The sequence below is a fragment of the Osmerus eperlanus genome, chromosome 24 (genome assembly GCF_963692335.1).
Source record: "Osmerus eperlanus chromosome 24, fOsmEpe2.1, whole genome shotgun sequence".
Taxonomy (NCBI): Eukaryota; Metazoa; Chordata; class Actinopteri; order Osmeriformes; family Osmeridae; genus Osmerus; species Osmerus eperlanus.
The window spans coordinates 2,528,959-2,544,240 of NC_085041.1; the positions used below are offsets into that span (position 1 = coordinate 2,528,959).

Here is a 15,282-nt window from a genome sequence, read left to right on the forward strand (position 1 = left end):
GTTCTGCCAATAAGAGATAAGATATTGTGAAGGCGTTTACCTTCTTCCAAGGCGGTCGCTCGTACTTTCTAGACTCTTATCCGGACTTTACTGAACAATGTGTTCATAACTAATGTTAAAAGTATCAAGGAAGTAAAGTGGAACAGGTGACGTACATTTCGATTTTGTTTGTTTATCTTAAGAATTACAAATTGTTGTGCAACTGATTAACAATAGACACAGACACTTGAGATACGTCTGAAAGCTATCTGGTCTAACTAACCGAGATAGTAGCCTGTACAACCGGTCTGAACAGCAATACCTATCGACTGGTAAGGCGTTAGCTGGCTAGCTGTCGTGGAGGGTTGAACTGTGGAGGTGACATTGAAACGTTACTTAGCAAAGGTAAACTATAGAGAAACTAAGCCAAACGTGTAAACGGTAAGTCGGAAACGTTTTGTTCTTGTTGCTATAATTTAGCTAAAACTCGTATTGTGCCGTGCCAGACTGTATATTTGTGAGAGGTTAATAGCTAGTGTACAGTTCAAGTGGGCCCCAAGTATCTGCAGGAGACGTAATTGTGCTGCGCCCACCACAGTACTGTAACCCAGAGCTTATTCTGGGACCCTTGGCGAGTAGGTGTATTTAAACATCCTACAAACGGGTTCATACGCAGTTATGTTTATATTTGTGATCTTTTATGGTTTTCTTTACTTTCAATTTCAGTACTGTTTAGTAAGCCATAGGTTAGATTTGTTGACTTTGTTTGGGCGTGGATGGGATGAAATGTGGAATGTCCCTCGTTCGGTTGAGAGAAAAGTGGTGTTAATTGAGTGTTGACATCAGTCAAGGTTGTCTTCAAGACAAGTTTGTGTGCTAAAAAAAACACATTTCGTCTTCTCAACAGGGGCCTTGCCAGACGGAGAGACAGAAAGGAACAAGGAGAAGTAGAAGAGACGAAAGGAGGGGTGTATAGGGTTCCGTGGTTGACGGCTGAAGGACTGGACAGTCAGCAGAGAGCATGCCTACCGACCGTGAGCCTGGTGCCACAGCCAAGCTGCTACAGCTGCTTCTGCTCTCGACTTATTGGGGAATGCAGATTTGGGTCACCTTCATCTCAAGTTAGTATTTAACCGACCCTTGACCTCAATACTGGTCTGCTTGGTCGACCTGAAACCGATCAAAGTGCTCATATCCGGTTCTTGCTTCTCGCGCAGGCTTCGTGATGAACAACCACCTGAACAGACATACCTACGGGTTCATCCAGTCTCGCCTGGTGCCCTTCTACCTCCACCTGGGCTCCGCCTGTGCCTTCTTCAACCTCACCATCTACGCAGTCTACCATCCCAGTGACATGTTGGACGAGAGGGAAGCCTTTCAGGTGTGTGCGCGTGCGTTTGAATGTATTTGAGGTTTGCATTGGTGACTATGATACATTTGAGTCTTGATCACTCATTTATCTCTCTTTGTGTGTGTCTCTGTCTCCTTCTAGATCTTCATCTTCTTCGTGTGTGTGACCGTAGCCGCTGTGAACGCGCAGTGGTTCGGACAGATGACGTCAGAGATCATGGCCGACATGCACCTCATCGAGCAGGCTTGCGGCTTGGGCCAAGACATCGGCCTTTCGTCCAATAGGGAGGCGTACGCCAAGCTGTGCGAGACGGATGTGAAGTACGACCATCTTAGCGGTCGTCTGTGGTTGTACAGGTTCCTGTCCTCCCTCTGCAACATCTGCTGCATAGCCTGCAACGCTTACAGCATTTTCCACATGGCTGAAAACCTTATCACTCTATAACACAAATGCACCCTCCAAACTGTCAATCCCCCCCCCCCCCCCCTGTGGTCAGAAACTCTACACCCCCTGGCCAGCATTTCACACGAGAAAAGGGGTTGTGTTTATGTCAAAGCTTTGTTAATTGAGTTCGAAAGGTTGTTGATGCTTGCTCATATGATACGACTACTTCCTCTACTGGCTTGGAAATACATGTCTTCTGTTGCTCAGCGATGGCTGTGGCGCTTTTTAAAGTGAAACCAAAGGTTTCTGTTGAGTTTCTGTAGCCGTGTGTACACAGATAGGAGTGAGTGTAGGGGTTCCGGTTGAGAACAGACAACCATAATTAACTGTAGTTCTTCTTGTGCCTCACCTTTCACCTGGACTCTGGTTGCCTCCTCTCCTGCCCTTCACGTGCACTCGAGAGCTTTGATGTGGGTCACTGTGTGTAAAGGTTGTTTGTGCGCGCGTGTAAAACTATGCAAGGAGGTGATGGTGTGGGTTGAGCACACAGGGTGATTGCTGGTGCTCTTTACTTGAGCAGTCACAGTGAATTCTCTTTTATAACGCGTAGCAATGCAGTTTCTTTTTTATGAGCGTCTGTCCCCTGGGCAGTTTGAATAGGCACATAGGTTCTCCTATCCCGTGTTTCCTGTAAGGCCGGTTTACAGTGTCGCGTTTGGGACCAGGTATTCAGAGGTATTTCTGCTACCGTGGAACACAGGTGTCGCCAATAGAAATGGTCGAGGTTCCTGCCGCTAGCGATCCTGCTGACCTTGTTGCAACCTGGTCTTACCGCCTGTGTTTCCGGGCTGCAGTTGTGTTACTAAGCCACTGCTTCAGCTTCTTCCTGTAGTTGAACACCACCCCTCCCTCCCCTCCCTCCCCCTGACACAACAGTGGGCGCTTCCATTCATGAACGTGTGGTATGTGTGGATGTGTGGTATGTGTGGATGTGCTAACATCACAATGCAATCACGAAACTCGAATAGTACCCTGGTCACTTGATGATTTCTAATACTATTCTGTCACACAGTTATTTATTTATCTCTTGAAGAGATTAGCTTTTGATCTTCACCGTATGCAGCCTGTTTTGGTTCAGTCACGGAGATTCTTGAAAATGCAACTGATCAATGTAATGGTACCCTGGTTCAGATCCTGGTTCAGATCCTGGTTCAGATCCTGTCAGCTCACAATATGTGCCAGTCTTCTGTCATGTCTGCTAATGACATTTCATATCGATGAGTGAAATGAATGACTAGCTATTTGATAGTTTTATATTTGCCTATGAATAATAATTCATTTACAGTTGTTTATGGTATTTAAGTATTTGTTATGTCTTTTGTGTCTTGTAATTGTATACCGTGTGATTATTAAGGGCTTACTGTTTTAAACAAGTGATGTATTCTGTAGAATGTCAATCAGATGCCTCTCAGTGTAACAGTACTGTTTGTATGGGAGCTAATGAACTGTTTTATTACGTGTCTAATGTGGGCGTGGGTTTGTAATGATCTTGTGAGACTTGGGTTGCTTTTTGTATCAAATAAATGATTGAATGGATCAAGTTTTGGGACATTTTTTGACTCCAGTATTTGAAACAATGTGACCTTTCATTCCGATCAAGGAAATGTTTTAACCAATCCACAACATATGCAGTTTTAAGAAACATATGAGGTTTGGTTACATACTTCAAAAACAACAAAAAGATCCATTGAATATAAATTGAAAAATTAGATGAATATTTTTAGAAAAGGTCCAGAAAATAATAATGTTAACTAATTCATGTTCAGGGTAAACTATGTTCACTCGATCTACACCAGTAATGACCAGCAGAGGGTGCATGTGAATCCTACAGGAATCTAGACAGAGAGGGGAATTAACTAAGTACAAATACTTTGTTACTGTACTTCAGTAGATTTGTCTGGTATCAGTACTTGACGTCACACACATGCTAACCCCCTTTGGTCATCTCATCCAAAACACACATGCTAACCCCTTTGGTCATTTTACTTCCAAAACACACATACTAACCCCTTTGGTCATTTTACCCCCAAAACACACATACTAACCCCTTTGGTCATTTTACCCCCAAAACACACATACTAACCCCTTTGGTCATTTTACTTCCAAAACACACATGCTAACCCCTTTGTTCATTTCACCTCCAAAACACACATGCTAACCCCTTTGGTCATTTCATCCAAAACACACATGCTAACCCCTTTGGTTATTTAATCCAAAACACACATGCTAACCCCTTTGGTAATTGTACCTCCAAAACACACATGCTAACCCCTTTGGTTATTTAATCCAAAACACACATGCTAACCCCTTTGGTAATTTTACCTCCAAAACACACATGCTAACCCCTTTGGTAATTTCACCTCCAAAACACACATGCTAACCCTTTTGGTCCTTTTACCCCCAAAACACACATACTAACCCCTTTGGTAATTTTATCCAAAACACACATACTAACCCCTTTGGTCATTTATCCCAAAACACACATGCTAACCCCTTTGGTCATTTTATCCAAAAAACACATGCTAAGCCCTTTGGTCATTTCTTACAAAACACACATACTAACCTCTTTGGTCATTTACCATGTTTCGTTTTAAAACATGAGTATCTGTACTTCTACTTGAGTGAAAATATAAATGATGAGAACATGTTGCAGATGAGGTATGTTTATTGTCAAAAAAAACAACTAAACAATAACATTTTTTTCTGGTCTCTTCACGAGCATGTCACACACGTAACACTTACAAACCCACAAATACCTTGTTCAAAATTCGGCCTCACAAAAATAACATTTTAATATGTTTCAGTAACAAAATAATAAATATAAAACGTTTTTGAAAGACACCCAGCCTCGGATCGATGGAGTGCAGGCGATATAAAAAAAGATTTGTGAAATAAAGACAGTGAATTTCATACCTGACAGTTCTACACTAACGACCATTTATGAAGACCCTGACTTGCAAACGTCTTTCAAAGCCTCCCTCCCTGGGCGGCCCTTCACAGTAAGGCATCTCCACTCCCCATCTCTCACTAAAACATGTTAAAAGTGCAAAAAACATTATTGTACTAATAATGCAAATATAAACACTGCCATACGTACAAACAGAAACTAAACGGAACATCATTACAGCATGTTGCCCTCACTGAAATCAAGTTGCGGATGGACACCTCTTTACAGAGCCCATAGCAAGGAGTTTAATACTGAGGGAGTACAATGTAAACACGACGATACTTTCAGCGCTTTACCAAAAGAAGACTACAGACAGCCAAAGCATTCAAACCACCATAAGACACGCCTCTGATATTCACAAACACGCCCACCCGATCACACCCATGCATAATACTGCATAACACCAGACCGGCCTTTCTTCTCATCCGCGAGTACATTAATTTGTTCATGAACTTTACAGTTGTTTGAAGTAGTCCCGGTGATTAATAAGTAAGTTCTCCATGTCTCCCTTTTTTAGACAAATCAAGAGTTAAGTAAAACAATGATAATAACAATTAAAATAGTAAAAAAAAATTGATCCGACTCAAATAATTGTATCGAAAGTCATAAAAACGGACCACCTAGATAGTGAATCAGCCTGGAGAGTTTGGTTACCACGGCAGCCGAGGCATGTCCTGTAAAAGTTAAGTCGGTCGTTCCGTCTCCACAAACAGGAAGCGAGAGAGGGAAAGAGTTTCCACGGAATTCGGATCACCGGCAGTAGAAAACGTCATGAATACAAAGCGTACCAAAAATAGAGGTTCTCTCATTAGTTTGTGTAAAAAAAAAAAAGGGAAGGAGGCATCTCCAGTGTCTCTGTCACACCACGACCTTGCCCTTTATTTCAAGCTTGGCGCTTTCACACGGCTTGGTCGACTGGTCCTCGGTTAGAGTGATGTAGGAGTACACCAGGCTTCCAGCGATGCTGCAACAACAACAGGTAACAACATCAGGTGAACGCCAGCGGAAGAAAACCATCGCAAAGTTTGGAGCAACTTCCAAGTATACTTCAAAGTCAGACAGCCAAACATGGAAAGTATGCTGCATGAGATGACCTGTCTCTCTCTGCCCCGGTGTGACAGCATGCAATCATCCTCCCCTCCCCTCCCCTTCCAGGTGCCCCCCCCCCCCTCCCCTGCCCTCCCCTTCCAGGTGCCCCCCCCCCCCTCCCCTGCCCTGCCCTTCCAGGTGCCCCCCTCCCCAGGTCGAAGCTGCCAGCGCTCCAGACGTGACCCAACAGGTGGTCAGACCGGAGGGCTGCCTGGCCCAGGCTTGAACCCTGACCCCCCATTCCATCGCCGCCCTCGTTACCATAGTTACCACTTCATGACACGACAAGTGGGAAGAAAATAACACAAGACACACACCTGATGTTTAAACCGATGAAGTTAGTCCACGAGAAGATGTAGTCCCCACCGAACACCATTCCGATGTAGGTCACCAATATATTCTAGAAGGAACAGAACGTCTGTTGTTCTTAGCTTGGCGCATCACAGAACAGATGTCCTCCTGAAACAGGGAAAGCTTTGATGTGTAGACTAGGGCTTACCTTGATGCAGCCCACAATGGTGGTTGTCAGTGCAGAGTTATACTGTGTGCACAGTACGGTGGAATACATCAACACAAACCTTAAAACAAACACACGAAACACAAATCAGTTCAACCTTATCACTTACTGTCTGGTATGAATCAATCTGCGTTATTATTAGTATCTATGATGAAACGATCACATGGCGTGTCGGATATACTAAACGAAAACACGGCAGACATAGAGAGTGCACACCCTCAAGACTAATACAGTGGGAGGGCAGGGCAGGGGAAGGCTGAGGAGGTGCTGTTGGGTGAGGTGGTTTGAAAATTCCAAAGCTGTTACCCCATGATGCAGGAGAGGATGAACTGCGACAGGAAGATGGCGTCCGACCAGCCGTCATAATCCACTGCCTGTAAACACACACACACACACTTAGCCAAAGGACTGTATGGGATTGGATCTTGTTGGTGGATAATATTAGTTTTAGGGATGTGGACAGCTATTTCCTTTAATTATGTCAGGACCCGCCCCCCATCTCTCACACACACACACACACACTCACAAACACACAACTACAGTAAAAACAACTGTCAGTGTCAGCAGATATAGAGACTCCACACCCTCAAGACTAATACAATTAAGTTTTGGGATGTTTGTGGTCTTTTGTTTAAAACGAAGAAAAAAAAACAGTTGGCAGTGCTTCACGACATATGTGCCTGATCCTTCAGCGTCGGCTGAGAGCAACAGAGTTGGTGTGAGCAGCAGTGAGCAGCTCTGCAGCGCTGCTCTGGTCCAGGGGGGCAGGGGGGGGAGTGTGGCTGGTACACCTCTGCAGACAGCATAATGGCAGCATTGTGCCTTTTACGGCTGCCAACTTCCACTTCTGGAGTTCAAATCGGGCGGACCCTGCCCAGCGCAACCGATACACAAACACACACACGCACAATAACAGAACCCTTAACACACTGGGGTGGTTTGTGATTGCAACACTTCGACAGGTTCACTCATGTCCCTTACGGCAGGCCTACTACATTCAGTAATAAAGCCAATGGCACAACGGCCTCCGCAAGTAAAGATTGGACAGGGAGGAACAGGGGGATGCCATGACAACTTCACAGGGATCGCAAAACTTGAAACACACAGGAAGACACAGACAGCCAGAAACACACAGGAACAGAATCAGCCAGAGAGAGGCTTACCTTCTGCACATCTCCAGTCAGATGAGCCAAAAGCAGGGTGGGCACTATCATAAATAACGCATTATAATACAGCAGGCCATACTTTCCCAGTTCCTGAAGGAGAGAGAGAGAGCGTGAGAGAGAAAACGAGAGAGAGAGAGACAGAGGGGGTTATTCATGAGGACTTGTGCATTCCTCTCTAACCAGCATGCAGATGTCATGTATCGCCAGTTCCTCACTCTATAGCCTCTTTCTCCTCTCTGCTCTGGTGACTGCAGCATCAGACAACCAGCTTGCTCTAAATATGTCTCCCGACTATTTGTAGTTTGTAATGTGAGTGCTTGTGTTACTGAGGTTATGTATAGCTGACGAAACCAGGCTGAGAATTGCCTCTCATTCAAGAGTCACACAGTACGTACCCTAACTGGACAGAGTGTGTGCTGCTGGCAGGATAAGGACGGGCCTTTTACAGAGCCGTAAAAGCCCAGGCAGTCTCAATGCAGCCACGACTATCGCTAACTGACATTCTTTGCTGTTGTCTTTAGCTTTATCGGGTTTACCAAGTTATGTTTTGAAAGATTGGCTCGCATTCCATTAATTTGACAACATCTGTGCCAAAGACAGCCCCACCAAGACAACGGCATGCCTTATACCGTCGCGCAGAAAAAATACCTTAGAATCCAGTTTCTGCTTCACGTAGGCCCCATTAGCCGCAGTCAACACGTCATTCATAAGAATGAAAACGTAGCCTTGCATGTCGAAAGCCAGGTCTGCACTGAGAAACACAAGAGACACGGACCCTTTCAGCAAAGACAAACGGTATATTTACTAAACATGCACTTAGACAGCCATCAGTCACAGGTATGGGTCACTACTTGACAGCTCACACTGTTTCTCTACGGAGTCTCAGATGTTATCGTTTAAGAGGGGTCCGACCTCAAAGCAGCTCTTTGTAGGAGAACATGATTGGGCATATCTTCAGTGGAAACACCTGGCATTATAAACCTTACCTAGCTGCCACAAAAGCCCCCAGGATCATTGTAAACACCGTCAACTGGACGGGCCTTGAGTATTTCTTTCTGAAATGATTGAGGGGGGTAGAAAGATGAAAGCAGAGTGAATGTTGAGTTGTGTCGTTCATCGATGTGCAGGGCAAATGCTATGATTATGCTTTGGAGCCATTGGAATGATAATGTTGCTTAGTGGAATAAAAAAGGCTTACTTGAGAAGCAGGCCCTCAGCTAGCATGGTGAACAAGATGGAAAATCTCCTGAGCACTGTGAACATCGGCAGACTGGGGGAAGAATAATGTGTATTAAGGAAGTTAGCTATGTAATAACACTAACCCTATGTAACACATACACCATCAATCTGTAAAACAAAGTATTTAAACAGGCTGTGTCCGCTCTGATTATAGCAACCCTAACCACTTAAATGGGACACCAGTACTGTACTACACAATAAATTATTTTAGTAATCAATCCTTACTTCAGCCTTTTTGTCCCAAACAGTCCAGTTATTTGATTTCCTACATACAGGAGAGGTAGGGGAAATGTCTGCAATGTAACAGATACAAGTATTAGCGTTGATTGAGAAGTTTACCGTTGCATGTGAACATAAAAAGCAAGTCTTCATGGATTAAATGTAATGCCTGCGTGTAGATTTTAAAATACAGTTACCTTAAGTGAAGCCAAGAACTTGCTTAATGCTACTGGAAGCAAAGTTTTATGCGTATATGCCCACACGAATAAATCGCGTATTTAAAAGGAATTGTTTTACGTCCTTTAGTTAGCTAACATAAGGGGGATTAGGATAACAGGTGAGCTCACCTTGCGAGGAATACTGTGGTCGAAATCGGGGAAACTGATCACCCTCAGAGCCTTGCCCACCCACAACACAACCACCGTGGCCAGCATCTGCACGAACACACAAACATAATGTCATGAAACTGTGGAATGGTCGAGTTTGTGATATTAATATAGGCAAACAGATATAGTGCCTTACTTGACCAATGCCGACACATATTGAAGATGGGAACCTGCGGAACAAAACATGCATCGTTGGTGCTGGTTTCTTCCTAGTAAAGAGTGGCTTTATAGACTAGCTTACTGATATGCACATTTTCCCTGGGCATCAAAGATGCACACAATATTTAACAGCTTTCATAGCTAGTAGCCTAAACATTCAGATTAAAACATAAGATATTTTTGTAGCGTGAGCCACGCCATTGTCACCAAGAAAAAAGAATCTCACGTCTCAGAGTCGCATGTAAAACTTAAGTTAACGGGTCAACACATCAGTGCCGCTAGGATTTATTAGCTAGTTCCACTAGCCAACTAGCTCGTCTTACATCACATCCTTACAGCACGTAGCCTACCTGTAGCTTGTAAGGACACTCTTGTTTATCACGACGATAAGAAAAGAACTGATACCGTAGAATCCAGCAGCGAAGAGCTTCAGAAACAGTGTTAGAGATTTGTCCGCCATCCCCAAGCGTTCATCCCTCCCTCTGTCCCTGCTGTGTCCCAGCCATCTCGTACAGCCCACGGCCCGCCTGTACGGCGACGTCATTGCCAACTTCCGCCGGACTGGTGTTGTGCGATCAGATGCACGGCTTTCATGAGAGGCACCCCCTCGCGGGAGCGCGCGCGAACCACTCTGAATCAAAAAGTGAAGGATTTCGTCTTGATATCGCAACCAAACGGAGGGGAGACAGATGTCTCACATCATTGCAGATTTTAGACCATTTTTAGGGGTGCTCAAGTCCCTACATTTAATCTCAGCACCCCTAAAAATAATAATAATAAAAAAAAATATATATATATATTGTTGTTTATTATCATTTGATGCTGGTAGTTCATGAAAAAAGGGACATCCTTAGTTTTTTCATTCATTCAATATTTTGCTTAATAATACATAAATGTATGAATTGTTATCCAGTATAATTTGGGATTTATATTAGCTAAGGGGTTTAGCACTTTTGCAAGGCACTGTATTCATGTCACATTCTCATTGGGGGCTGAGCAACCCTAAAGGTCTGATCCTAGAATCGCCCCTGTCTCACATACTTTCTATTTATAGAATTCAAGAGAAGAATGTCGGTTATCTGTGTAAATAACAGATGTTATTCTCAACACAAAAGCCTTAAAACTCATCATTCAAACTGTATAGTAATGATTGAATGAAGAGTTTTAAGGATTTTGTGTTGGTGGTTCGTGCGCGCTCCCGCAAGGAGGTGCCTCTCACACTATATGAGTATTCACAGTTTGTTATTGCTTTCCTTCCTAAGGAGAAAGAGTAAACCGCTGTTGACCATATTAACCACCCCAGGCATAGTAACATATGTTTATCTGAAAGTAAATAAAATATAGGTACATTTTCTCGGAAATGTTTCTAAACATGTATTTCTTTGTGACTGCATGCAGGAGTTACATTTGTAATAACCTACCTAAAACCTTACACTAGACGACCTACATTCAAAACTTTAAATAATCATATTCTACTGTAAAGAAAAGAAAGAACTAAATATTTCATGGACCAGCACATTGGGTATGTTGTCAGAATATGTGACCCCACTGTACCTGCTTAATAAAGGAGTTAAACTTCAAACTATTGTTTGGGGTAGTTATGTCATCCCTTCACACTAATCTGGACACATGTTTTCTTATTTGGAGTCATCACAGAGCCAGTACCACAGAGGTCACCATATCTTACAGCCGTCAGAATATGTTTACAGAGGGGGTAAACATTATATCAGGTGAAAAACTGGCCTGATATAATGTGTATCCCCTCTGTAACTGTTGCTAGAGAAGAGCAGACATCTCCATACCATCTCAGGTTGTTCATTGCGACCAAAATAACACAGAAAATAAAACACATGATGGCAGGAAAGACCCTTTGCATGTTAGGGGAGGGGGTACACATTATATCAGGTGAAAAAACGCCTGATATAATTTGTATCCCCTCTGTAACTCATATGGTAGACAGCAAAACTTACAGAGAGGATACAATCTATATCAGGTGAAAGAACGTCCTGATATAATGTGTATCCCCTCTGTAACTCATATGGTAGACAGCAAAACTTACAGAGAGGATACACATTATATCAGGTGAAAAAAACGGCCTGATATAATTTGTATCCCCTCTGTAACTCATATGGTAGACAGGTGAACAAATCGGTTAATTGAAAAGTCATACTAAACTAAATTAAATTAAAACAGAAATAAAGTTTGACGGCAGGGAGGGTTAGCAAAGACGGGGCATCCTTGTCAGACCACACCCGCAGAGAATGGACAGATGGAAGCCTAGATTAAAGGAAAAAATATAGCTATTTGTTCCATTTAAGAGGTTAATTCGAAGTGCAGCAGTTAAACTCCGCAGAGTGCACGCGCGCTCCCGCGGCCAGGGGATGCAAATCCTGGCGGGGATAAGTGCCTTGGCACGACACCGGCTCTCTTGTGTCATTGGCACCAGACTTGGCGGCCGCGAGAGTTCACTGTTTTGTATATGTTGATATCCTACGCCTGGGCGCTCCATGAGTGTACAGCTGGTTATACGATTTTGGCAAAAACAGACGGCCGGTTGTTAAGCACTTTAGATTCTGGCTATTTTGGTGCATTAACCTCCTCAAGAATTGTGAAAGATCGTTAGCCAGCCACCTCGACGTAGCAAATTCTTAGTAGTGTAGTAGTTATTATTGTGTGTACACAGCAACAGAAAATAAGTGAGAGCGTTGAATGTTGCTGTAGTGTAAGGACACTTCTGTTAAGACATAATCTACAAAGGCGTGACTGCAGGCCAAGAGGATGGATTAAGCATCACTAATACCCTTAGCAGTCACTATATGAATAGCATGTTTATAACTGTCTGATCTACTACTCAGTGGCGAGGTGCCCTCGATTGTACAATGATTTAGGGGTAGAAGTGACCATCCTGACCCTAGCAGGTCAGATATTAGCAACCAACCAATGTGATGGAATGTGAGTTGAACTCCTCCTTTTCTGCGGAGCCAGGAAGATCCCCTTCCTGCGGTCACCGTGACAGCCAGCGCATTGTCTCGCGGGCTACGGGAAAGGGACCAGGACATCAACACCGTGTACCATTTGCTTGCTGGCTACGGAAGGAATATTAACAACAACTGTTAGAAACAAATATTTGAAAACCATGGGCAACAGAGATGATGAATACGATTTCTTGTTCAAAGGTAACTATCGACCATTTTCCAGTCAACTTATTAGGTTTGCTACCCACCCAGCTGCTTGAGATGGAAACCAGCTAACGTGAACGTAGCTAGCTAGTAACACAGTTCGCTTGCTAGCATTTTTGCCCGAGCCCTCAAAACAATGTATTTTACTTAATCTAATTAAATGTAGGTAAGGTTGTGATCTTTCAAAGGAGTGTGTGGCCTGCTAGTTATTTGATATGGGACATAGGCTTTCGCATGATGTTGAGCAATGCATACTTGGCCCGTGTCACTGCATGTTTTTTCCGTCAACACGCACCTTACTGTGTAGATACTGCTGCTGGTGGTTTAAGAAATATGTAGATATCTATATGCAGAAGCTATGTTTGGAGCCTCCCTGCTATATTAATGAGTTAAAAGATAACAGCAGCGGTGGAAGACAGAGGCAGCTAGCCTAACGTTACACACCCAAACTAAACTGGCACTACAACATCGAATCTGTGGAGCAATCCAAACCACACATCAAAACACGAGGTTGCGAATGTTTATAAAAGTCATTTTAGGTGGCTAATGGACCTTTCTTCATTTTATTTTTTACTTGAGCCTAATTGGGAAAATTCGTGACTTGAGGCAGCGCAGGAAAGGAGGCCTTAGAAATATTGTTGACTCAGATTTAACAGGTTCACTGTTTCCTGCTGGCCTGACTCTTGATGGGCAAAGTTCAGATTTCCTCAGTAGAAGCCGAGGAACAGCACTTTCCACTCCTATAACATTTTACTTGTAACATTTATGCACTGTCAATTTATTTGTGTCTAGGCCCAGTTCTCAAAATACCAGTCTCAGTCTAAATTAAAGCATCAAAAACGGTATTACCTAGTTTCAGTTGGTCATGAAGTACCTGTAGCAGTATTCCCTTTAAGTACAAAAAAGTAAACACCTGTAGTGTTGAATTGATCTCATTTTTCATCTCATACTCCTGTTCTACATGAAACCCAAAGTGGAACCTGAATCCTCAAAGAGATCAGATCAAACGCTGCACCGTCGTTCTACTGCTGTCAGTGTGTCATGCTTCTCTGTCTGTGTGTGTGTGTGTTCTGTCTCCAGTGGTGCTGATCGGAGACTCCGGCGTGGGGAAGAGTAACCTGCTGTCTCGTTTCACACGGAACGAGTTCAACCTGGAGAGCAAGAGCACCATCGGGGTGGAGTTTGCCACCCGCAGCATCCAGGTGGACGGCAAGACCATCAAGGCCCAGATCTGGGACACGGCCGGCCAGGAGCGCTACAGAGCCATCACCTCCGCGTGAGTAGGGGGGCGGGGCCTCCGCCCAGGAGACAGGAAGTACAGGGGTGGAGAACAGGAAGACATCTCCATGTGACATGTGAGTCCAGCCCTCTGACCCTCCGTGCTCCCTGCTCTGTCCTGGCCAGGTACTACCGAGGGGCTGTAGGGGCTCTGCTGGTGTATGACATCGCCAAGCATCTGACCTATGAGAACGTGGAGCGCTGGCTGAAGGAGCTGCGGGATCACGCTGACAACAACATCGTCATCATGCTGGTGGGCAACAAGAGTGACCTGCGTCACCTCAGGGCCGTGCCCACGGACGAGGCTCGCGCCTTCGCAGGTACGCACTCCGAGCCCTGGACGAGGCAGCACTGGGTATCCAGAAATGCAGATTTTCTCCCTGTGTGTCCCTTTGTTCAGCCTTCTCTCTGTCTCTCCCTCAGAGAAGAACACTCTGTCGTTCATTGAAACTTCGGCCCTGGACTCCACCAATGTAGAAGAGGCTTTCAAGAACATTCTAACAGGTAAGCAGCTTGAGCACTTTTTTATTACGTGTTCAACCTGTAATCAATCAAGTCAAAGGCCAACATATCCCTTTTCCCCCTTCAGAAATCTACCGGATCGTGTCACAGAAGCAGATAGCTGACAGATCTGCACATGACGAATCACCAGGCAACAATGTAGTGGACATCAGTGTTCCCCCGACCACCGATGGGCAGAAAGGCAACAAGCTGCAGTGCTGCCAAAACCTGTGACACTCACCATTCCTGTGACTCCTCCCCACCACACTCCCATTTCACTCCTTTTCCTCATCCTGTCTCCTCCCACTCTGTCTTTGTTCCTGTATATGCCGACGCCCACGTTTTCCGTCAGTGTAGACTTACTTTTTTGTCACTTTTGAACTCGATGAATATGTGCTCTTCTGCCATGAAGTGAAACTTACAAAAAAGCCTTTTGTGTCACGTTATCAAGTCATTCCTGGACCTGACGTGAAAGTTCCTGCAGGTTAGGAAAGAATGAGGCATCTATTGTCCGTGAAATCGATCGAGCTGTGCTTTAGGATTACTGTGTATTTGTAGAAGCTGGAACATTTCAACAATAGCCACTAGATGGTGCTGTGTACATAGCAACTTGCAGTAGCTTGAAATGGCAGTATTACAATGGTATATATGCATTGGTCTAAAAAACAAGGCTCAAACATTTCTCGCTTATGATGGTAAAAGCAAATTTCTGTGTATTTATTCATATATATTTGTCTTCACTTGTCATTGTTTTATGTTCATTATGCACTGTAAAAAATTTACAATAAACTCCTAGACAAAGTAGCCAATGTGTTACTTTTGAGAGAA

At 44.1% G+C, this 15,282-nt stretch overlaps 3 protein-coding genes across 4 annotated transcripts; 2 read left to right on the forward strand and 1 right to left on the reverse strand.

The window, feature by feature from the left end:
- The first annotated feature begins 9 nt into the window (after window positions 1-9).
- Window positions 10-3,310, forward strand: si:ch211-121a2.4 (transmembrane protein 205). Of its 2 annotated transcripts, none has more exons than XM_062450289.1 (4): window positions 10-146; window positions 887-1,100; window positions 1,197-1,360; window positions 1,472-3,310. In XM_062450289.1, exons 2-4 carry the CDS (start codon window positions 1,001-1,003, stop codon window positions 1,772-1,774), a joined length of 567 nt encoding a protein of 188 aa, XP_062306273.1. In that variant the 5' UTR covers window positions 10-146; window positions 887-1,000; the 3' UTR covers window positions 1,775-3,310. The 2 variants fall into 2 exon arrangements, with proteins under 2 accessions (XP_062306273.1, XP_062306274.1); XM_062450290.1 differs by lacking the exon at window positions 10-146 and adding an exon at window positions 165-420.
- A 1,111-nt stretch (window positions 3,311-4,421) lies between these two features.
- Window positions 4,422-10,020, reverse strand: LOC134010923 (nucleotide sugar transporter SLC35D2-like). Its single transcript, XM_062450253.1, has 12 exons — window positions 9,847-10,020; window positions 9,474-9,507; window positions 9,299-9,385; window positions 8,958-9,025; window positions 8,692-8,763; window positions 8,480-8,548; window positions 8,142-8,244; window positions 7,491-7,583; window positions 6,634-6,701; window positions 6,310-6,388; window positions 6,128-6,210; window positions 4,422-5,685 (listed from the first exon to the last, which is right to left on the reverse strand). The coding sequence occupies exons 1-12, from the start codon at window positions 9,954-9,956 to the stop codon at window positions 5,580-5,582; spliced, it is 972 nt and encodes a 323-aa protein (XP_062306237.1). The 5' UTR covers window positions 9,957-10,020; the 3' UTR covers window positions 4,422-5,579.
- A 2,463-nt stretch (window positions 10,021-12,483) lies between these two features.
- Window positions 12,484-15,282, forward strand: LOC134010932 (ras-related protein Rab-11B-like). The gene is made up of 5 exons (XM_062450264.1): window positions 12,484-12,672; window positions 13,756-13,951; window positions 14,080-14,273; window positions 14,377-14,457; window positions 14,543-15,282. The coding sequence occupies exons 1-5, from the start codon at window positions 12,633-12,635 to the stop codon at window positions 14,686-14,688; spliced, it is 657 nt and encodes a 218-aa protein (XP_062306248.1). The 5' UTR covers window positions 12,484-12,632; the 3' UTR covers window positions 14,689-15,282.